This window comes from Eschrichtius robustus, chromosome 4 (assembly GCF_028021215.1).
Source record: "Eschrichtius robustus isolate mEscRob2 chromosome 4, mEscRob2.pri, whole genome shotgun sequence".
Classification (NCBI taxonomy): Eukaryota; Metazoa; Chordata; class Mammalia; order Artiodactyla; family Eschrichtiidae; genus Eschrichtius; species Eschrichtius robustus.
This window is the reverse complement of record NC_090827.1, coordinates 139,307,526-139,331,477: the sequence shown is the minus strand read 5'-3', so window position 1 is coordinate 139,331,477 and position 23,952 is coordinate 139,307,526. Positions and strand designations below refer to the sequence as shown.

The 23,952-nt window shown below is 35.6% G+C and overlaps 1 protein-coding gene across 2 annotated transcripts in view; it reads left to right on the top strand.

The window, feature by feature from the left end:
* The first annotated feature begins 3,880 nt into the window (after positions 1-3,880).
* SCLT1 (sodium channel and clathrin linker 1) overlaps positions 3,881-23,952 on the top strand; it is a 247,181-nt gene continuing 227,109 nt past the window's right edge. Inside the window, exons 1-2 of one of the 2 annotated variants that reach the window (XM_068542339.1) lie at positions 3,881-4,226; positions 21,885-21,952. In XM_068542339.1, the coding sequence (XP_068398440.1) occupies positions 21,920-21,952 (33 nt within the window). In that variant the 5' untranslated portion in view covers positions 3,881-4,226; positions 21,885-21,919. Of the gene's footprint in view, positions 4,401-21,884; positions 21,953-23,952 lie in introns of both variants that reach the window. The other variant, XM_068542338.1, reaches the window with a different exon arrangement.

Genomic DNA, 23,952 nt, shown 5'->3' with positions numbered 1-23,952 from the left:
GTCGATGGACATTTCGGTTGGTTCCATGTCCTGTCTTTTGTAAATAGTGCTGCAATGAACATTGTGGTACATGTCTCTTCTTGAATTATGGTTTTCTCAGGGTATATGCCCAGTAGTGAGATTGCTGGGTCATATGGTAGTTCTATTTTTACTTTTTTAAGGAACCTCCATATTGTTTTCCATAGTGGTTGTGTCAATTTACATTCCCACCAACAGTGCAGGAGGGTTCCCTTTTCGCCACACCCTTTTCAGCATTTATTATTTCTAGATTTTTTGATAATGGCCATTCTGACCGGCATGAGATGAGACCTCATTGTACTTTTGTTTTGCATTTCTCTAATAGTTAGTGATGTTGAGCATCTTTTCATGTGCCTCTTGGCCATCTGTATGTCTTCCTTGGTGAAATGTCCATTTAGGTCTTCTGGCCATTTCTTAATTGGATTGTTTGTTTTTTTGATATTGAGCTCCATGTGCTGTTTGTATATTTTGGAGATTAATCCTTTGTCTGTTCCATTTGCAAATATTTTCTCCCATTCTGAGGGTTGGTTTTTTGTCTTATTTATGGTTTCCTTTGCTGTGCAAAAGCTTTTAAGTTTAATTAAGTCCCATTTGTTTATTTTTGTTTTTATTTCCATTACTCTAGGAGGTGGGTCAAAAAAGATCTTGCTGTGGTTTATGTCAAAGAGTGTTTCTCCTATGTTTTCCTCTAAGAGTTTTATAGTGTCTGGTCTTACATTTAGGTCTTTAATCCATTTGGAGTTTATTTTTGTGTATGGTGTTAGGCAGTGTCTTCATTCTTTTACATGTAGCTGTCCAGTTTTCCCAGCACCACTTAGCCTATTTTCTTAGTGTCTCTTTCACCCAAGGCAATGTGAAATTATTGTTTCTTTATAGGATAACAAATTAATAACTAAATCATGTATAAAGTTTTAAACTTCTCACAAAAAGGTATTAATTTACAGAATTACAATGCTTCCAAATAGAATTGCTCTGTATCCTAGTTGTTGAGAGTTACCAAAACTTTAATAGGATCTGTGGGTTTAATTCAGCAAGGAGTCACTACACCTGAGCGTCACAGCTACTCTGAGAAGAGCATGCATATTCTACACGTTTAAGTAAAGTCACTGTAATTTTCTCCCAGTCTGCAAGAGCAGATATTACACTGGGGTGTTGCCATTATTCAGATATTTTCAGTTAAAATATTACGCTAAGCCATATGAAATTTTGGAAAAAATCAACAATTTCACATGGTTCAGCCTAAATATATTCTGCTTATAACATACTTTAAAAAACTTTCTTGGGGGAAAAACAACTTTTGTGTTTGTTTTAACAGAATGATTATTTTTGTTTTATAAAAATCACTTTTGGTGGGAGAGGGAAATGGGGAGTTGTTGTTCCATAGGTACAGAGTTTCAGTCATGCAAGATGAAACCGTTCTAGAGATCTGCTGTACAGCAATGTGCATAGAGTTAACAACACTGTGCTTGACACTTTAAAAATTAACAGTACATTTCATGTTATGTGTTTTTTACTACAATAATTATAATAATAAAAAAGACAAGTTTAAAAAGAGAGATTGAATTTCTAGGCCATCCTTCTCTTGGTTGGTCAAAGAAACATAATTATTAAGAGTTTTTAAAAAATCACTTTTTATGGCATTTAATAATATCAGCCAAGGTTGAAAAGAAGTTCTGATCCTAGCTTAAACTTCCAACTTTGTATTCTTCATGATGCTTTCCCCCACAGTACTTGGTACTCAATGTCAATTTACTGCATAAATTAGTATTAGTGAAATCTATTAATTTTTAGGGCTTTCCTTATTGCAGAAATATATCAATATAAAAAACATGAACTAGTGACTAGAGAATGGTTAAACACATACTAAGTACTTTTCTCTCCTTCTCATTCCTTGTACTCAATTACAGTAATAGATACTTCCTATGCACACACATGCTTTAAATTAATTCCTTCATCAGATACTTATTGAGTGCTCATTGTGTTCCAGGTACTATGATGGAGCCTGGAGTCAAACTACAAAACAATATGATAGACACCGCAGGAAGAAGCACGAAGTAAGTACAAAGGAAGCACCTACCTTGGGGTAAGTGGGTAGAGAACAGAAGGGAAGCTTTAAGACGGAAGAACACTAGAGCACATAAAGATAAGTGAAATCATAGCAACTTTGTTTCTTACAGATGAAAATTATTTTGAAAGTACTTCATTAAAATTCAACCAGTAAAAATCTTGTAACCAAAAAAAAAAAAAAAAGCCACCAACAAACAAACAAACCACCACACCTCAAAACTCAAAAACTATATAGTTTGTATTGACCTTGACCATCTAGCCAAATAATTCAAGTACAGAGATAAAAACTCCAATTTCGGATATTTAATTTTTGCAGTGTGAAGACCACCTCATCATTTACATCCAGAAAGTACTGTTTGCTTTCACCCATACTAATATCAACTTCTAGGGTAAATGTAGAGTTAAGCTTATGACTACTTGTTTGGTGCCAAGTTAAATCACCCTATGACAGTATGCAAGGTTCAAATGTAGGGGAAGATACAACAAATCGTTGGGGAGTCAGAGAGACATTCCTGAAGAAAAAGCCACACACTGACTTCGAAAAAGAGTTGGAGTTTGCACTTTCAATTTTTCCTTCCAACAAGTTTTTGTGTTAACTTCATGGCCACTAAAAACCAGATCAAGTTCAATCTTCACTAACTCAAAGCTAAATTAAAGTTTTTATAGTTATTAGATGTGCCTCCATATGTAACAACCAGTCTTTAGGGGAAGGACCATCTCATTCTCTTAATAGTGAGTATGGAGAAAACCCGTAACAGGAGTTCGAATACCTAACTGGATACAGCTGGACCCATTTAAAAAATTTCTTAATACATTCTGCTAACATTACTTTGTTTATATAACAGTATGAGTACAAGACAACAAAAACTTCTTAAACTGTTAAAAAGAAAGCTAAATCGACTACTTCTATGACATGTCTATTTAGAAACCTTACCTCAACCCATAAAAACACATATTTGATTAAAAAGCACTAAAACTGGTGGCTGGCTTCAAGTTAACGTTTTGATTGCTGGGATTGAAATTTCCTCTAATGCTAACTTTTAAAAATAATGATGAGCTTTAAATCCAGACATAATCATTTTATAAAGATGGGGATTGTAATCGGTATACAAATGTAAAGTTTTACCTCATTATTTCTTGCAAAAAATGTGAATTTGTCTTTCCTTCTTTTTTTGAGGAATCAAAGTTATCTCTAAAGAAATAACTGCTGAATTTGCAGGATCTTTGGAGTACTTCTAACTACATGTCTTATTGCCACGCGGTTAACTATTTAAATAACAGCTGTGTCCTTTCTCCAAAGACCCACGTACTTAGTTTCTGGGGATTACCAAATTCATACCCAGAATCCTCCAGCTTTGGGGGCAGACTCTGAAGACGCCAGTCTGGGTTCAGACCGCAGACGCAGAAACCTACGTGCTTTCCAACCATCCGCTTTGGCCAGCGAGTTCTCCCAGTCCGGAAGTGTTAGGTAACAAAGATACGGGGGCATTTAAAATATGTAGTTAATGCGCTACCTATGCTTACATTTTGGGGGTTTTCTTTTTTAAAAAGGAATAAAAGAAAAAAACAAACAATATACAAAAAACAAAAAAAACCGCTGGGCCCAGCCATCCTAGGACACAGGCCCACCAGCTCGTCCGTCGCCACACAGGTGGCTCAGCCGGCTGTCATCCAGGTTTCCACAGCTCCGCCCATCGCTTGACAGACAACCAATAGCGTGAGAGAACTCCAGGAAGCGCGATGACGTAAACGCCGACGCCTGCGTGATGACGCAGGCGGCGTCACCGTCTCCAAGGAGCGGTCTGGGGCACCGGTTTCAAAGTCGCAGGGCGGGCCGAGTGGACTTCCGCTGCTTGCCCCGGGCTTCTCGGCAGTCCTGCAGTCGCTCCCCGCTCCGCCAAGGACGGCGCCACCCGGCTGCCCGCCAGCTCTCTCGGCGCTCTCCTGAGTGGCCCAACACGACCCCGAGTGACCCGCGGGACGCCTGTACATCCCTGGTCCCACCTGGCTGGGATTCGGGTGAACGTGGAAGAGAATTCACTTGGCGGGTCCCCAGCAAACCTGAAATCTTGTGTCTCGCTTGAGCGAGGGACTCGGCTGGGACTCGGGAGAAGGAGGTGCGGCGGGGCTGTTGACGCCACGTGAGTAGGATGCTGATTACACCGCTCAAGTGGTAGACAACCTCCGAAGCGTTGCTTTAGATTTGTTTTCCCGCACGGCGAGCTTTGTGTCTTTTTAAGAAAAGTAAAGGTGGTGAAAGCGTCAAACAAATTGTATCTGAATGGCCACAGAAATCGACTTTCTGCGAGATCAGAGTAAGCTCCACATTCCTTTATCGAGAATTCTTATATGTAATGTTTAATGTCGTCATCGTTGACCAGTATTTTCTGAATGCCTGTTGGGTGCATGGAAATTTGTAAAAACTTAAAAGAAGATAGCTGCAGAAAAAGCTTGATGGTATATATGAGGATATGTATACATTTCAGCAGAACCGTTTAGTAAATACTGATAGGTTCCTTAAGCTTATGTGGGACTCTGCTACATGCGTGTTTGTTATGCTCCTCGCATGCTCTGGAGAAATTAGAGGGCTAATGGCCAGGAAGAGTTTCCAAGTCTGCAGTTAGAACCTAGAGACACAGCTGTGGCCATTTGTTCAAAAGATGTTCATTGAGCTCCTCCTGTTTTCTATTATGTACCAGGCGCTATACCAGCATAGCTACTACAAAGATGAGGAGGACTGTTCTACCCTCAAGAATTTAATTTGAGGAGAGAAGTATATAAATTCCATAAATACACTGAAGTGGCAGCAACTGCCAACTCTTTTTCCTCAGTTTCCTCACAGGGTTGTTCAAATGATTAAATGACCGTTAAAATATGTATAGGATTTAGAATAGTATTTGACGTAGTGCTAAACAAATATTAACTATTACACGGTTATAATTTACTGTGGTCAAGGAAGGTGCCATTTGGGCTGAAACTTGAAGCACTAATATAAATTTACTAGACAAAGAACTGTGTAGTCGAGTAGAACAATATTTACAACATTGAAGGGATTAGGCATATGCTTTGTTAGAAACTTTTAAGAAGGTTGGTTTGAATGGAATATGATGTATATAGGGAAATGGCAAATGGAGCTGAAAGGAAAGAATTTGGCTAGATAGGGAAGGACCTTGTCTGCTGTGTGTTCAGGAGTTTGGACCATTGCACAGGTTATAGGAATCACTGAAAGGAATTCAGTTGAGTGTAACCCGATCAGATTGTGATTTATTTGAAAAGCCCAGTTGGCTGTTATGAGGAACATGCATTATAGCAGAGTGCAGTTAGGCAATTGTTGTCATTATCCAGGTAAGAAGTGAACTAAGATAGGTTCAGTGAGATTGGAGATGAAGGGATTTGGAAGAAAGAGGTACAGGGCAACTCAGGTTTTTGGCTTGCTTGAGCAATGGAGAAAGTAGGAAAAAAGTGGTACATTCCACTTTGGAAGCATCATAGGCCAGTGGTTGAGAACTCAGCCTCTGGATTCAGTCTGTCTGGGCTCATATTTTAGCTCTCTTTCTAGGTCTTTGACCTTGGGCAAGTTACTTAGCTTCTCTATAGCTCAATTTTTTCATTTGTAAAATGGGTATAATAGCACAATAACCCTCATGGGGTTGTTGTGAGGATTAAATGAGATGATGCAAATAAAGCACTTAGCATGGTGTCTAGCACATTTTAAGTGCACAGTTTATATTATCTAAAATCATTAATGACATTATAATGATACTATAACATTAGCATTATTTCTTAGGTTTGAAGTGGGAATATCCCTTATCCCATAAGGAGGACCAGCTGGCTACCATCTGAGTGGTGTGGGACAAGAATTGGTGTTGAGTAGTTTGGTTGGGGTGGGGAGAGTTCCTGAGGCACTCATAAACTATGAGTTTTAGAGGAATTCACCAGCCACAATTCTTAAATAAAACTGAAGTCCAAATACCAGAGAGAACGATAGAAGCATAGTAAATTATTTCTTGAAAAATGAGTTCACCAGAAGACAAGGGCATGGAAGAAGGGAATCCTCAGACAGAGGGAGCAGAAGAAGCAAAGGCTCGGTGGCTTGAAATAACTGCTTATTCAGGAAATTGGAGCATGGAATGGTAGGGCTTGCATGAAGAGATGAGAATGAGTGTTAGACGTCTATGAACCTCCCCTTTTTTCCTTTAACTGGACCTCACATGCCAGGTATAGCTGGTGGGTGACCCCATTAGTTGACCAGCTGAACACCAGTTCAGGTAAATGTAGAAAGCTCGCCCTTCTCCCACTTACCTCTGACCTTCTCTTCATTGCCTTCTGTTGATTTTGGGCCTCCTTTCATTTGTCCTAGCATATTTGCAGTACACCATTCTTCTACCTCCATCTGAGAAGGGAGACCTGATTGTCCTTAGGGACCTGTTCAAAGAGGGACTTGTATATTCTTGCCTCCTTTATCAAAGATAAGGTGACCATATGTGCGTCGGTTTATCTCTCCGCTTTCTATCCTGTTCCATTGATCTATATTTCTGTTTTTGTGCCAGTACCATACTGTCTTGATTACTGTAGCTTTGCAGTACAGTCTGAAGTCAAGGAGCCTGATTCCTCCAGCTCCGTTTTTCTTTCTCAAGATTGCTTTTGCTATTTGGGGTCTTTTGTGTTTCCATACAAATTGTGAAACTTTTTGTTCTAGTTCTGTGAAAAATGCCAGTGATAGTTTCATAGGGATTGCATTGAATCTGTAGATTGCTTTGGGTAGTATAGTCATTTTCACAATGTTGATTCTTCCAATCCAAGGACATGGTATATCTCTCCATCTATTTGTATCATCTTTAATTTCTTTCATCAGTGTCTTATAATTTTCTGCATACAGGTCTTTTATCTCCTTAGGTAGGTTTATTCCTAGATATTTTATTCTTTTTGTTGCAGTGGTAAATGGGAGTGTTTTCTTAATTTCACTTTCAGAGTTTTCATCATTAGTGTATAGGAATGCTGGAAATTTCTGTGCATTAATTTTGTATCCTGCTACTTTACCAAATTCATTGGTTAGCTCTAGGAGTTTTCTGGTAGCATCTTTAGGATTCTCTATGTATAGTATCATGTCATCTGCAAACACTGACAGCTTTACTTCTTCTTTTCCGATTTGGATTCCTTTTATTTCTTTTTCTTCTCTGATTGCTGTGGCTAAAACTTCCAAAACTATGTTGAATAATAGTGGTGAGAGTGGGCACCCTTGTCTTGTTCCTGATCTTAGTGGAAATGGTTTCAGTTTTTCACCATTGAGGACGATGTTGGCTGTGGGTTTGTCATATATGGCCTTTATTATGTTGAGGAAAGTTCCCTCTATGCCTACTTTCTGGAGGGTTTTAATCATAAATGGGTGTTGAATTTTGTCAAAAGCTTTCTCTGCATCTATTGAGATGATCATATGGTTTTTCTCCTTCAATTTGTTAATATGGTGTATCACATTGATTTGCGTATATTGAAGAATCCTTGCATTTCTGGGATAAAGCCCACTTGATCATGGTGCATAATCCTTTTAATGTGCTGTTGGATTCTGTTTGCTAGTATTTTGTTGAGGATTTTTGCATCTATATTCATCAGTGATATTGGTCTGTAATTTTCTTTCTTAGTACTATCTTTGTCTGGTTTTGGTATCAGGGTGATGGTGGCCTCGTAGAATGAGTTTGGGAGTGTTCCTCCCTCTGCTATATTTTGGAAGAGTTTGAGAAGGATAGGTGTTAGCTCTTCTCTAAATGTTTGATAGAATTCACCTGTGAAGCCATCTGGTCCTGGGCTTTTGTTTGTTGGAAGATTTTTAATCACAGTTTCAATTTCAGTGCTTGTGTTTGGTCTGTTTATATTTTCTATTTCTTCCTGATTCAGTCTCGGAAGGTTGTGCATTTCTAAGAATTTGTCCATTTCTTCAAGGTTGTCCATTTTATTGGCATATTGTTGCTTGTAGTAATCTCTCATGATCCTTTGTATTTCTGTAAGTGGTGCTGGGAAAACTGGACAGGTACATGTAAAAGTATGAAATTAGAACACTCCCTAACACCATACACAAAAATAAACTCAAAATGGATTAAAGACCTAAATGTAAGGCCAGATACTATCAAACTCCTAGAGGAAACCTTAGGCAGAACACTCTATGACATACATCACAGCAAGATCCTTTTTGACCCACCTCCTAGAGAAATGGAAGTAAAAGCAAAAATAAACAAATGGGACCTAATGAAACTTAAAAGCTTTTGCACAGCAAAGGAAACCATAAACAAGATGAAAAGACAACCCTCAGAATGGGAGCAAATATTTGCAAACGAAGCAACTGACAAAGGATTAATCTCCAAAATTTACAAGCAGCTCATGCAGCTCAATATCAAAAAAACAAACAACCCAATCCAAAAATGGGCCGAAGACCTAAATAGACATTTCTCCAAAGAAGATATACAGATTGCCAACAAACACATGAAAGAATGCTCAACATCATTAATCATTAGAGAAATGCAAATCAAAACTACAAGGAGGTATCATCTCACACTGGTCAGAATGGCCATCATCAAAAAATCTACAAAGAATAAATGCTGGAGAGGGTGTGGAGAAAAGGGAACCCTCTTGCACTGTTGGTGGGAATGTAAATTGGTACAGCCACTATGGAGAACAGTATGGAGGTTCCTTAAAAAATTAAAAATAGAACTACCATATGACCCAGCAATCCCACTACTGGGCATATAGCCTGAAAAAACCATAATTCAAAAAGAGTCATGTACCAAAATGTTCATTGCAGCTCTATTTACAATAGCCAGGACATGGAAGCAAGCTAAGTGTCCATCAACAGATGAATGGATAAAGAAGATGTGGCACATATATACAATGGAATATTACTCAGCCATAAAAAGAAACGAAATGGAGTTATTTGTAGTGAGGTGGATGGACCTAGAGTCTGTCATACAGAGTGAAATAAGTCAGGAAGAGAAAAACAAATACCGTATGCTAACACATATATATGGAATCTAAAGAAAAAAAAAAAGGCCATGAAGAACCTAGTGGCAAGACGGGAATGAAGACATAGACCTACTAGAGAATGGACTTGAGGATATGGGGAGGGGTAAGGGTAAGATGTGACAAAGTGAGAGAGTGGCATGGACATATATACACTACCAAAAGTAAAATAGATAGCTATTGGGAAGCAGCTGCATAGCACAGGGAGATCAGCTCTGTGCTTTGTGACCACCTAGAGGGGTGGGATAGGGAGGGTGGGAGGGAGGGAGATGCAAGAGGGAAGAGACATGGGAACATATGTATATGTATAGCTGATTCACTTTGTTATAAAGCAGAAACTAACACACCATTGTAAAGCAATTGTACTTCAGTAAAGATGTTAAAAAAAAAAAAGTAATTGTGTTTCCTCTGCCAAAAAAAAAAAAAAAAAGAGGGACTTTTATATCAAACTAAGGAGTGAAGAATTCATTCTTGTAGTGGGTGTTATAACCAGTAGGGATGGATTCTTTTTTTTTTCTTTCTTTTCATTCTCTTAAGAGTGTCTTTCACAGAGCAGAAGTTTTTAATTTTGATGAAGTTCAGTTCATCAATTTGTTCTTTTATGGATGTGTCATATCTAAGAAATCTTTGCCTTACTCAGGGCTGCAAAGATTATCTTCTATGTGGTCTTCTAGTAGTTTTGTAGTTTTAGGTTTTACATTCAAATCTATGAAACATTTTGAGTTAAATTTTGTACAAGGTGTAAGGTAAGGGTCAAGGTTCACTTTTTTTGTATATGGATGCCCAATTAAAAAGACTATCCTTTCTCCATTAAATTACCTTTGCATCTTTGTTAAAAATCAGTTGTATATATTTGTGTAGATCCATTTCTGTTCTATTCTGTTGATTATCTGGAAACCAGTATCCTACTCTCTTGATTATTACAGTTTTATAGTAAGTCAGATAATGTTGGCCTTTCAGATTTGTTCTTTTTCACAGTGTTTTGACTATCATAGGTCCTTTGCACTTCCATATACATTTGAGAATCAGCTTGTCAATTTCTACAAAAAAAGGTGCTGGGATTTTGATAGGCATTGTATTGACTTTCTTGATCAATTTGTGTAGAATTCATTGAATGATATTGAGTCCTCTGACAAATGAAAAAATATCTCTCTCAATTGATATAGCTCTTCTTTAATTTTTTCTTAGTAATATTTTATAATTTTTAGTATATAGGTTTTGCACATATTTTGGTAGATTTATCCCTATGTATTGCTGTTTTTGATACTGTTGTAAATGGTATTATTCTTTTACTTTCAATTTCTGAATTATCATTGCTAGTATATAGAAATACTTTTTGTGCGTGTGTGTGTGTGTGTATGTGTATTTTACCCTACCATCTTTCAAAGCTCACTTATTCTAGTAGGTTTTATATAGAGTCCATCAAATTTTCTACATTGACAATCTTTTCATCTGTAAATGAAGACGGTTTTACTTCTTCCTTTCCAGTTTGGATTCCCTTCATTTCATTTTCTTGCTTTATTGCACTGGCTAGAACCTTGAGTACATTGTTGAACAGAAGTGGTTGGACTGGACATCCTTGTGTTGTTGCTGATTTTAGGGAGAAAGCATCTGTTTTTCAAAATTAAATATGATACTAGCTGTAGTTTTTTCATAGATGTTCTTATTAGGTTGAGGATGTTCATTTCTATTCCCAGTTTTCTGAGAGTTTTTATCAGAATGAGTGTTGGATTATTTTTCCAAATGCTTTTTCTGCATTTATTGAGATGATCAGATGTTTTTTCCATTTTTAGTTTATTTATTTATTTATTTATTTTTTATTTATTTATTTTTATTTTTTTATTTATTTATTTTTGACTGTGCTGGGTCTTCGTTTCTGTGCGAGGGCTTTCTCTAGTTGCGGCGTGCGGGGGCCACTCTTCATCGCGGTGCGCCGGCCTCTCACTGTCGCAGCCTCTCTTGTTGCGGAGCACAGGCTCCAGACGCGCAGGCTCAGTAGTTGTGGCTCACGGGCCTAGTTGCTCCGCGGCACGTGGGATCCTCCCAGACCAGGGCTCGAACCCGTGTCCCCTGCATCGGCAGGCGGACTCTCAACCACTGCGCCACCAGGGAAGCCCCCATTTTTAGTTTTTTAATAGGGTGATTTATATAAATTACTTTTCAATGTTAAACCTGCCTTTTTGAGATAAACTCTTCTTGGTTCTAATGTATTATCTTTTTAATATATTGTTGAATTTGATTATCTAAAAAGTTTATTTAAAATCTTAACATCTGTGTACATAACACCTTTTTAAAAAAAATTCTTTTTGGCCACGCCACGGCAGGTGGGCTCTTAGTTCCCCAACCGGGGATCAAACCTGGGCCCCCTGCCTTGGGAGCGCAGAGTCTTACACACTGGATCACCAGGGATGTCCCATGAAGCCTTTAAAAAAAAAAAAAATTTCTAATGTCTTTGTCTGGTTTTGGTATCAAGTAATGCTGGCCTCAGAATTACTTGGAAAATATTTTGTCCTCTTCAGTTTTCTGGAAGATGTTTGTGTAGAATTGGTATTATTTCTTCCTTAAATGTTTGGTAGAATTTACCAGTGAAGCCAACTGGATCTAGAGCTTTCTTTGTAGGAAGATTTTAAACTGTAAATTCAATTTCTTTAATAAAGAGTTAGTACTCTTTTGTTTATGCGAGACAGACCCTTCACAGATCTTATATATGTGGAGTTCTTTCTCTGTACAGCTTTCTCTCCTATTGTTTGTCCTGCCAACTCTAGTTTACTTGGTTTCTACTGAGTCTCAGCTTCATCTCCTTAGCTCAAAGGATTTGCTGATCTCTGCCTGCATTTTCCCTCCTTGTTCTGTGGCCAGAAATGTTGCTCAACTCAGTAAGCTGGGACAATCACAGGGCTTACTTCATTTGTTTTGTGTCTGTCATTATCAGTGTCTGATGTGTGTTTGCCTGGCAAACCATTTTTTCATTTGTTTGTTTTTTTTGGTGTGTCAGGTGGGAAAGTGGACCATTTTACTTTATCTTGAGCATAAGCAGAAGTCCTATTCAATTTGCCCTACTTTTGAAATCTTAAACACAAATATCTTACTCCCACTATAACTGTTCTTTGACCTCATTGAGACCTCTATTCTTTGAACCCTTCATTTTCTTCCATTTCCTTAACTCCTTCCCAGCTTGTTTTTACTACCTTCTTACATAGGCTGCAACAGTTTCCCGTTGGTTCATCTGTTCTCTTGTAAGTAATCTTAATGTGATTATGCCCCTGCTTTTCTAGCACATGCCTGGTAACACCTTATCCTGAGTTTGATTTTACAGTTCTCATACCCAGCTGTTCAAGAACCATAGATAAAAACCTCCTGGATAAGTGCCACCACAGTTTCAAGGTTACCTCATAACTAATAAGTAATTGGACTGGGATTTGAACCCAGGCAGTCTAGTTTGAACCCAGTGTCTGTCTTCTTTACTACCCAGCAAAGACACTTGCATGAAAGAAAAATTATAGACCTATTTTACTTATGTACACAGAAACTAAAATCCTAAATAAAATATTAATAAATTGAATCCATCAATGAATATAAGTTCATGTGTGTGTGTGTGCGTAGATATATAATATACATACAATCATCTTCATACTGGGTTCATCCCACCAATGGAAGGGTAGTTAGCATTAGAAAATTATTCAGTACATAAGAGAAGACCTAGATTAATGGAGCAACATATCAAATTTATGGATTAGAGCACTCAATATAGTAAACATGTCAATTTCCCCACAAATTAATGGGTAGATTCAATGAAATCCCAAACCTAGATTTGACAACATGGCTCTAAAATCTATGTTGATGAGCTAGGAGTAGCCAAAAGAGTTTTAAAGAGCATCAAGGTGGGAAATTTTATTTTACCAGCTATTAAGACTGATTATAAATATACAATTATTAAATCAATATTATATTGGCAGATAGATAAATACATAGATCAGTTAGCACAGAAACAAACACATACATCTGCAGACATTTGTTATCTGAAAGAACAGGCAACACAAATCAGTGGGCAAGGATAGGCTGTTCAACAAATGGTGCTACGATATTTGGGTATCCAAATGGGAAAGAAAAAATAATAAAGATATCTTTCTCACACCATATAGAAAAATTATCTCCAGATTGATTGAAGGAATAAATTCTCTTTAAACTTTCAGAAAAAAATTTAAGAGGGTGTCTTTTTGATCTCAGGATCATAGAAGATTTCTTAAAGAGACAAACATTTTTGACTGAAAGGAAAATATATATGAATAGACGACATTAGAAATAAAAACTTGGATATCACAAGAAACATCATCAATATAATGACTAGCCCAGCCACAAGAAAGGAGAATATATTTATAATAAATATAATGAAGAGTCGATTACCATTCACAATTTTAAAAGTTTTCACAAATAAAAATACATTCACACTAATAGAAAAATGGTAAAGAATATGATAGGTCATTTACAAAAAATAAAACCTGAAGAGCTACTAAAAATATGAAAATGTCAATCTCATCAGTAATCCAGAAAATGCAAATTAAACAATGAGATAAGTGCTTGTTCAATGAAGGAAATGGTAGATTTAAGTTATAGTAAAATTTCCTCCAGATTAAAGTCAGTCTATGAAGATTGTTTTCTCTCATTAATACACAATTGACTTCTTAACCTATTTTATTTACTGAGACATCAGATTTAGCGTTTTTTCTTATTTAAAACCCTATCAGGAAAAAAAAGAAGTAGTTTGTATTGGAATTATTATATCCCTGGCCTTATCTCCAACCTTCTTTTGAGACAGTGAGAGAAGAGTAATAAGCAGAAACTAGATCCTAATTTTAGTGCTATGTGTCAGGAAACTCTCTTAGAAGTTCTGAGGGTAACAATAAAAAAAGGGATAATTCCTTTTAAACTCAAAGTTAAAAATGATTTAAATTATTAATACTTTATAATTACTTATTCCTTTATCAGAATCACATATATGTCATATTTCTCCACCAAATTATGTATGCTTTCAAGGAAGAAACTGTTATCTGAAGTTAACAGTGTAGAATGTATACATTTTGTGTGTGTAATTTTATATTTTTTAATTTATTTGTATATATAGTTAATATATATGTGCAATATATATGTATATTTGCTAATGCGTAACATGCAGAAAATAGAGAAAACAAATATAAAGCTAAGAGAATTATTACAAAGCTCAAAACTCATATAATCATAACCCAGGTCAAAAAATAGACCATTGCTAGCACCCCAGAAGCCCTCTTGTGATCATACCCATGTTCTCCACCCCAAAGATAATCAAAGGTAACTAATATCTTTAATTTTACACTGTAAAAATTGTTTTGCCTGTGTTTGAAATTTATATAAATGGAATCATAAACCATGCGTCCTTCTGTGTTTGGCTTCTTTTATTTAATATTATGTTTTTGAGATTTATTCATACTCTTGCATGTAGATGTAGTATGTTCATTTTCATTGCTATAGAATATTCTAGTTTATAAATTTATCACTTTTATCTATTCTTCTTTTGATAGATACTTGCAGTTGTTTCCAGTTTGGGGGCCATTGAGAATAATGCTGTTACCAACATTTTTTGTCATGGCCCTTGGAACTCAAGTGCACACATTTTGGTTGGGTATATTCCTAGGAATTATATGTGTGTTTAAAATTCTACTAATTTACACTCCTACCAGCAGTGTATGGGAGTTTTCTTTATTCCACGTTGTCACCAGCATTTGTCTTTTAGTCTTAGCTCTTTATTTTATTGTAATTTTAATTTGTATTTTCCTGATGTCTAATGAGGTTGACAACTTTTCTATGTTTGTTGGGCACCTGGGTAACCTTTTTGTGAAATACTAATTACGTCTTTTTACCACTTTGTTTATAGGATTGCCTGCCTTTTAACTGATAGAAGTTCTTTGTATATTCTAGAAATAAGCCCTTTGTCAGTTATAGGTGTTGGAAATACCTTCTCCATGTTTGTGGCTTGCATTTTTACTCTCTTAACAGTCTCTTTTTGATGAACAGAAGTTCTTAATTTTAATGTAGTCCAGTTTGTCAGTTTTTCTTTTATGATTAGTGCTATTTGTGTTTTGATTAAAAAAATCTTTCCCTATCCTAAGGCTATAAAGACATTCTTTTTGTTCTCTTTTAGAATTTATTGTTTTGGCATTCACAGTTAGATCTTCATTTCACATAAAATTGATTTTTATGGGTGACGTTTTGTTCTTTTCCATGAGTGTATCCAGCTGACCTAGAACCACTTACAAAAAGATTGTTCTTCTCCCCTCACTGCTCTGGAGTGCCCCTTTGATCCCAATTCAAGTGCTCATATATACATGGGTATACTTCTGGATCCTGGATCCTCTTCCATTGGTCAATTTTGTTTATCCTTATATGACTGTCACACAGTCTAAATGCCTATAGTTTTATAATAAATCTTGATATCTGGTAGAACAAGTCCTCCCGCCCCGATTTTTCGCTAAAATATTAGCTATTCTTGTTGCATTTCCACCTATATTTTATTTTATTTTTTATTTTAGTTTTATGGGTAGGGCATCTCATTCTTATTTTTTTAAATAGATCTTTATTGGAGTATAATTGCTTCACAACACTGTGTTAGTTTCTGTTGCACACCAAAGTGAATCAGCCATATTTATACATATGTCCCTATATTTCATTGTTATTTTAATTTGCTCTTCCCCAATGCACGATGCTTATCGTTTTCCAATGATTTCCCAATGTTGATCAACTTATACATGCTTATTTCCCATCTGTATATATTATTCTGTAAGGTGTCTACTCATATTTGTTTTAATTTGGTATGTTTTTCTTATTGTGGATTTTTTCTAGTTCTTTGAGTATTTTGCATGCAAATCTTTCTTCAGTTATGTGTTTTGAAAATATATTTTCGTAGTCAGGGGCTTGTCTTTCCATTCTTTGAACATTGTCCTTCATAGAGTAAATAGTTTAAATCTAATAAAGTCCACATTATCAATATTTTTTCTTTCACGGATTGTGCTTTTTGTGTTGTATATGAAAACTAATTATCAAAACTAGAACTCATGTGGATTTTCTCCCAAGTTTTCCACTATAATTTTTATAGTTCTGTACTCTGTATTTAAGACAATGAATGATTTTGAATGAATTTATGTCTAAGTTGCAAAGTTTGTGTCTTTATTTTCTTATGGTCATCGATTTGTACCCTCATCATTTGTTGATAATGACTAAAGACTAAAAGTCTGTACTTTCTGTATTAATGTGCCTTTATTCCTTTGACCAAGGTCAAGTTGTCTGAATTTGCATAGGTGTACTAGTGGACTCTGTCTGTTCTGTTTATCTTTGTGTCTGTTTGTTTCAAATACCATGCTCTCTTGATTATTTTAGCTTTCTAGTAAATCTTGAAATTGGGAAGTGTGAGTTCATCAACTTCTTCTTCATCAGTGTTGTCTAGACTACTCAATGCAATGTTTAAAACAAGTTTGTCCATATCTACAAAATGGCTTTTATTGGAATTGTACTGGATCTTTAAATCAATTTAAGAAGAATTGACATCTTAATAATATTGTGGCTTTTGATGATGAACAAGGAATATATCTCAATTAATTTATTTTTCTTTCATTGCTTTCAAGAATGTTTCATATCTTTTTTCTTTTTAAAAGATTTATTCAATTTATTAAAGAAAAAGCAAAAGAACCAGTTCATCCATTTTTCCCTGCCTCTCCCTGCCCCCATCCTCCACTTCTTGAAACCACCAATCTGTTCCCTGTATCAGTGACCTTGGTTTCTCTCTTTTCATATGATATTTGTCTTTCTGTGTTACTTATTTCACTTAGGATCATGTTCTCGAGGTCCACCCATATTGTCACAAATGGCAAGATTTCATTCTTTGTTTATGGCTGAGTAATATTCCATTGTATATATACCACAATTTCTTTATCTACTCATCCAACAATGGATGTTTATGTTGTTTCCATATCTTGGCTCTTATAAATAATGCTGCAATGAACATGGGGGTGCATATCGTTTCAAATTAGTGTTTTAATTTTCTTTAGATAAATACTCAGAAGGGGAATTGGTGGGTCATGTGAATTCTGTTTTTAGTTTTTTGAGGAACCAAAACCTACATACTGTTTTTCATAGTAGTTGCACCAGTACCCATCTCCACATCCTCACCAACACTTGTTATTTCTTGTCTTTTTGATAATAGCCATTCTAACGGGAATGAGGTGGTATCTTGTTGTGGTTTTGATTTGCGTTTTCCTGATTAATGATGTTGAGTATCTTTTCATGTGTCTATTGGCCATCTGTATGTCTTCTTTGGAAAAATGTCTATTCAGGTCTTCTGCCCATTTTTTAATCAAGTTGTTTGTTTTTTCGCTATTGAGTTGTGTGAGTTCTTTATTTTAGATCTGTTCCCCTTTTCAGATATATGATTTGCAATTATTTTCTCCCATTCAGTAGGTTGCCTTTTAATTTTATTGATAGTTTTCTTTGCTGTGCAGGGGCTTTTTCCTCTTTAAGAAGTTTCGAGGTACAGCATTTTCACTATCATCGAGTTCAAAATACTTTTAAGTTTGTTTTGTAATTCATCCCGAGACCAATAGGTTATTGAAAAGTAATTTCTTACATTATGGAGATTTTTCCTGTAGTTTTTGGTTCTTCATTCTAGCCTAACTGTGCTAATATCAGGTAATAGGCCCTCTTTGGCTTTGCAGGGGAGCAAAAATAATTTTCCTTTACCCTTCTAGGTTGTTGCCTGTGACCTCCTATAGTAAAAGACAGACTAATAGGAGAAAAACAAGTTTAATAACATATTTACCTTCTGTATACATTAGAGACCCAGGAAAACTGAGAAAAACTCCTTCAAATGTCCCAAGCTACAATCTTAAATAACATCTTCAGATAAAGACAAAAGAAGAGATGAGAAATTACCAGGAAAAGCACAGTAAACAGGAATAAAGTTTTTAAGCAGATTTAAGTCATTACCTTCTCTATTCATAAAGAGTTTCTAGAGATTTAGAGTCATCTTTCTCTTTCTGGTATAGAGAGGGAGACATGCTTACAAATGGAGTTTTCCCTTATAAATGTAAATGTCTTTTACAAAATGGTAACTTCTACTCAGTTTTCAGAGCTTTTTCTATTCTGCTGTTTCTTAAAAATTACCAGCCTAAAATAATCCTTATGACAAAGAGGCATATTTTAGAGTGGTATATTCTCCTCTTCAGCTTCAGTCTTTTGAAAGTTGTTGAGACTTACTCTTATTTATTTATTTTAATTTTTAGTTTTTCTTCTTTTTTTATTGAAGTATAGTTGCTATGCAGTGTTATATAAGTTACAGGTGTACAGTTTTTAGTGCCTCACAATTTTTAAAGGTTATATTCTATTTATAGTTATTATAAAGTATTGGCTGTATTTCCCATGTTGTACAATATACCCCTGTAGCTTATACCTAATAATTGTACCTCTTACTCCCCTACCCCAATATTGCCCTCCCCTCTTCCCTCTCCCCACTGGTAACCACTAGTTTGTTCTCTGTATCTGTGAGTCTGCTTCTTTTAGGTTACATTCACTAGTTTGTTGTATTTTTTTAGATTCCACATATAAGTGATATCATGCAGTATTTGTCTTTCGGTGTCTGATTTATTTCACTTAGCATAATGCCCTCCAAGTCCATCCATGTTGCTACAAATGGCGAAATTTCCTTCTTTTTATGGCTGAGTTGTATTCTGTCTCCTTTATCCATTCATCTGTTGATGGACACTTAGGTTGCTTCCATATTTTGGCAATTGTTAATAATGCATGCTATATGTACACCTGAAACTAACACAACATTGTAAATCAATTATACCCCAATAAAAATTTTTCAAAAATAATGCATGCTATGAACATTGGAGTGCATGTATCTTTTCGAATTAGTGTTTTTGTTTTTATAGGATATATACCCAGGAGTGGAATTGCTGGGTCATATAGTAGTTCAATTTTTAGTTTTTTGGGAAACGTTCATACTGTTTTTAACAGTGACTGCACCAATTTACATTCCCACCAGCAGTGTACAAGTGTTCCTTTTTCTCCACATCCTGGCCAACATTTGTTATTTGTGTTCTTTTTGATGATAACCATTCTGACAGGTGTGAGGTGATATCTCAATGTGGTTTTTTTTTTTTTTTAATTCTTATTTATTTATTTATTTATTTATGGCTGTGTTGGGTCTTTGTTTCTGTGCGAGGGCTTTCTCCAGTTGCGGCAAGTGGGGGCCACTCTTCATCACAGTGCGCGGGCCTCTCATTATCGTGGCCTCTCTTGTTGCGGAGCACAGACTCCAGACGCGCAGGCTCAGTAATTGTGGCTCACGGGCCCAGCTGCTCCGCGGCATGTGGGATCTTCCCAGACCAGGGCTCGAACCCCTGTCCCCTGCATTGGCAGGCAGATTCTCAACCACTGCGCCACCAGGGAAGCCCTCAATGTGGTTTTGATTTGCATTTCCCTGATAATTAGTGATGTTGAGCATCTTTTCATGTGCCTATTGGCCATCTACATTTCCTCTTTGGAAAAATGTCTATTCACTACTTATGCCCACTTTTTAATCATGTTATTTGTATTTTTGATGTTGAGTTGTATGAGCTGTTTATATATGTTGGATATTATTCCCTTATCAGGCATATCATTTGCAAATATTTCATTAAATAGGTTGTCTTTTCATTTTGTTGATGGTTTCCTTTGCTGTGAAAAGCTTTTAAGTTTGGTTAGCTCCTATTTGTTTATTTTTGGTTTTATTTCCTTTGCCTGAGGAGAAGGATCCAAAAAGATATTGCTGTAATTTATGTCAAAGAATGTTCTGCCTTTGTTTTCCTCTAGGAGTTTTATGGCTTTCACTCTTACATTTAGGTCTTTAAACCATTTTGAGTTTATTTTTGTATATGGTGTTAGAGATGTTCTAATTTCCTTCTTTTACATGTAGCTGTCCAGTTTTCCCAGTACCACTTATTGAAGAAACTGTCTTTTATCCATTGCATAGTCTTGCCTCCTTTGTCATAGATTAATTGACCATAAGTGTATGAGTTTATTTCTGGGCTCTCTATCCTGTTCCATTGATCTATGCTTTTGTGCCAGTACAATACTGTTTTGGTTACTGTTTTGGTACTGTTTTGGTTACTGTTTGGTTGTAGTATAGTCTGAAGTCAGGGAGCGTGATTCCTCCACCTCTGTTCTTCTTTCTCAAGACTGTTTTGGCTATTTGTGTTTCCATACAAATTTTAAGATTTGTTCTAGGTCTATGAAAAGTGCCATTGGTATTTTGACAGGGATTGCATTGAATCTGTAGATTGCCTGAGTAGTATGGACATTTTAACAATATTGATTATTCCGATCCAAGAACACAGTATATCTTTCCATGTGTTTGTGTCTTCAATTTCTTTCAGCAGTGTCTTATAGTTTTTAGAATACAGGTTTTTTGCCCCCTTAGGTAGGTTTATTCCTGGGTATTTTATTCTTTTTGGTACAGTGGTAAATGGGGTTGTTTGCTTAATTTCTTTTTCTGATACTTTGTTTTTAATGTATAGAAATGCAACAGATTTCTGTATATTAATTTTGTATCCTGCAACTTTACCAAATTCATTGATTAGCTCTAGTAGTTTTCTGGTGGCATCTTTAGGATTCTCTATGTATAGTATCATGTCATCTGCAAACAGTGACAGTTTTACTTCTTCTTTTCCAATTTGTATTCCTTTTATTACTTTTTCTTCTCTGATTGCCATGGCTAGGACCTCCAAAACTATGTTGAATAAAAGTGGTGAAAGTGGACATCCTTTTCTTGTTCCTGATCTTAGAGGAAATACTTTCAGGATGAAGTTAGCTGTGGGTTTGTCATATATGACCTTTATTGTGTTGAGGTATGTTCCCTCTGTGGCTGGTTTCTGGAGAGTTTTTATCATAAATCGTTGTTGAATTTTGTCGAAAGATTTTTCTGCATCTATTGAGATGATCATATGGCTTTTATTCTTCAGTTTGTTAATGTGGTGTATCACATTGATTGATTTGTGAATGTTGAAAAATCCTTGCATCTCTGAGATAAATCCCACTTGAATATTCAAAAACTTAAAAGAGACTTACCCTTTTGTCAGCAAATTATCAGTTTTAAATGTTCCATGTGATCTTGAAAGAATGAGTTTTGTATATTTGTTGGGTGCTATGTTCTATTGTATGTTGCTTTTCTTGCTTCAAATAAAAATATTACCTTGTACTTGCTGAGAGTTCTGAGCTTTTCTGGACCTTCTTTTCCATTGTCTCTTGCCCATTCCTGCTTAATTTGGATACTTTGTCCTGCAGTTTCTCCTCTGTGTGGAGGTTTGTCCTGGAAGAGAATTCCAGCAGATTTTAACTTCTAAACAGGAATGGTTTAGCCTTATCTTTCCAACTCTTCACTTCTAGTAGCAGGAATAAAAAAATAAACATGGAGAATATTTTTTTGACTTCTAGTAACCTGAAGAGCAAACCAGGAGAGACTAAGAATTAAAATTTATAGGATCAGAAAAATTAGTTCTTTGTAGCTGTTCTTTTTCCCATTGGTAGTAGTTATTTGGCTTAGGTGTATAGAATGGCCTAGTTTTAAATTCTAAAATGGTGTGTTGAGATTGATGATTCATTTTATTTTGAACAACAGTGGCGACTAGCAGTTTTGCATTGGATGTATCAATATCTACTTTATTTCTACTTTTTAAAAGTTGAACATTACCCAATTAACTACAAATTGGTTCTTCTCTTTGTTTCAGATCAAAAGCTAAATGAAGTTCTTAGACGGTATCAAATGGAAAATTTTTTCAAATATTCATCGGCACAGGTATGTAAATTAAATTGAGGCCTAACAAATTAAGTACAAATTTGGTTGTAAACATCTCTACATGAATACAAATGTAGAATAAATGCTACCTAGGATTATTCCATGTGAAGTGGCCCGTAGCACTTTAAAAGTTTGCTTACAACTTTGATTCTTGTAAGGAGGAAAACTTGTTTTTATTTAATGACTGTAAATTCTTTGACCATAGAAATTGTGTTTTTCCTCCCAGAGTTGGAGATTACATATTATGTATAGTGTTAAAATGTCTGAGTTCTAAAATGAGAATTCATTAGACTTTTGAAACATCCTAAATAGGTTTCTCAAGATACATCCAACTGTAAACTTTAACTCTGAATTCTTGTAAATTATGACAGAGCATAAACTAACTCAAAACAGTAAATAATATATGGTATTGTTTTAATATTTTTTTCTTGGTGTATTTTTTTATTTAAATATTGTGTTTAAAAAAATTTTTTTTGACCAATAAGGTATACTTACTGGTGGACTCTGAGTTATAGGATATTAAAAGAAAAATATCTCCTAGATTAGTGGTAGTTCTCCACTGAATCAATAAAGAAGTGGTTTGCTTTTGACATAAATAAATCTTGTAATTAAAACTGAAATTGCTTTTAAGAAATTAAAAGGAAGTTGTTTTAGGTGGTAGAAAATCTTTCATAATCCAATAGCCTCTAAATTTTGCTTAGATTCTTAGGTTCTTTTGCTTCTGCTTAATGTCATATAGAATATGCCTGAAGAGGGAGGATTCAAACAAAAGATTGATTTTAAAGCCTGAGAAGACCTCTGGGCATGGAATTGCATCATATCTCCTGGAATCTGTGGCTGACTTGATTATGAAAGATGGTTTTACCAGATAAAATAATGACTCTCAATAGCTCTTTAAGTGTCCCTGCATTGTGTACTGTGATTATAATTAATTAAAGCCTGATGGTAACATACCAAGTAGGGAAAAGTTTTCCCTTATTTAGTAGTGTACTCTTCAGTGAAATTATATAGCTCCTTTAATTATTTGAAGGTACACATTCTTCTCTTACATGTACTATTCTTGTAGTCATAAGTCAAATCTGGATTTCTATTTCTTACTTTTAGTGTTAGTATATTGTTACTGCCTGATTCCTTTGCAGTCTACCATTTCTTCAGAACATGTTGCTTTCTCAAGACTCTAGTCCTCATGGGTCTTGCCTTTCACTGGGTAGTTTGCACTAGTGAGTGGGAGGTGATATGGGAGCATGAAAGAGAGTTTAATCTTCTTTCTAGCAGAAACGTCCATATCCTTGGTCATATGTAGTGCATCCTTTGGGATTTTTCACCCCAGAAGCATTATTCTGGTTTCTGATAAAATGCTCAGGAGGAATTTCTTTCTTTGTTGTTGTTTTGTTTTGTTTTTGTTTTCTGTTTATTTTCTAGTAAAGGAAGACATAGAAGTAGGGGTTAAACTGTTCATTATCAGAGAGTAAATGGGACCCAGGAACACTGGCTCAGATCTCTTGTCACTGTAACTTCAGTCGTTGCTACTAGCAACAGAAATGCTTCATAAATTTGTTTGCTCTTTTTGTTCAGCTGTGTTTCCCAAGTTCCTAGAACAATTCTTGTTAGATACGCAATAAATATTTGTAGGATTAATTAAACAGCTATATCTTTCCTCTTCTTCCCTCCTTCCTACGTATCTTCCAACATTATTTGAGCTCTGTGTGCCAAATACAGTGAAAGTGGAGATGTAAAAAGTCATGATCAGCTTGGGAAATACAAATAGTTCATGCCTTTTAGTTCTGTTTTTCAAAATAAAGTCCCAATGAACTGTCCCTTCTTTCTCACACTAGGTACCATAAAATTGCCAGCTCTTGTGTTAAGTGGACATATCTTATGAAACCTTTTTCCAGTATCAAAAAAACAAACCTGCAAGAGTTTGATATTTATTTCTTACATTTTAAGTTGGTACTTCAAACATAATTTTCTATAGAAACTGTATTATAAGTGATAGTTAA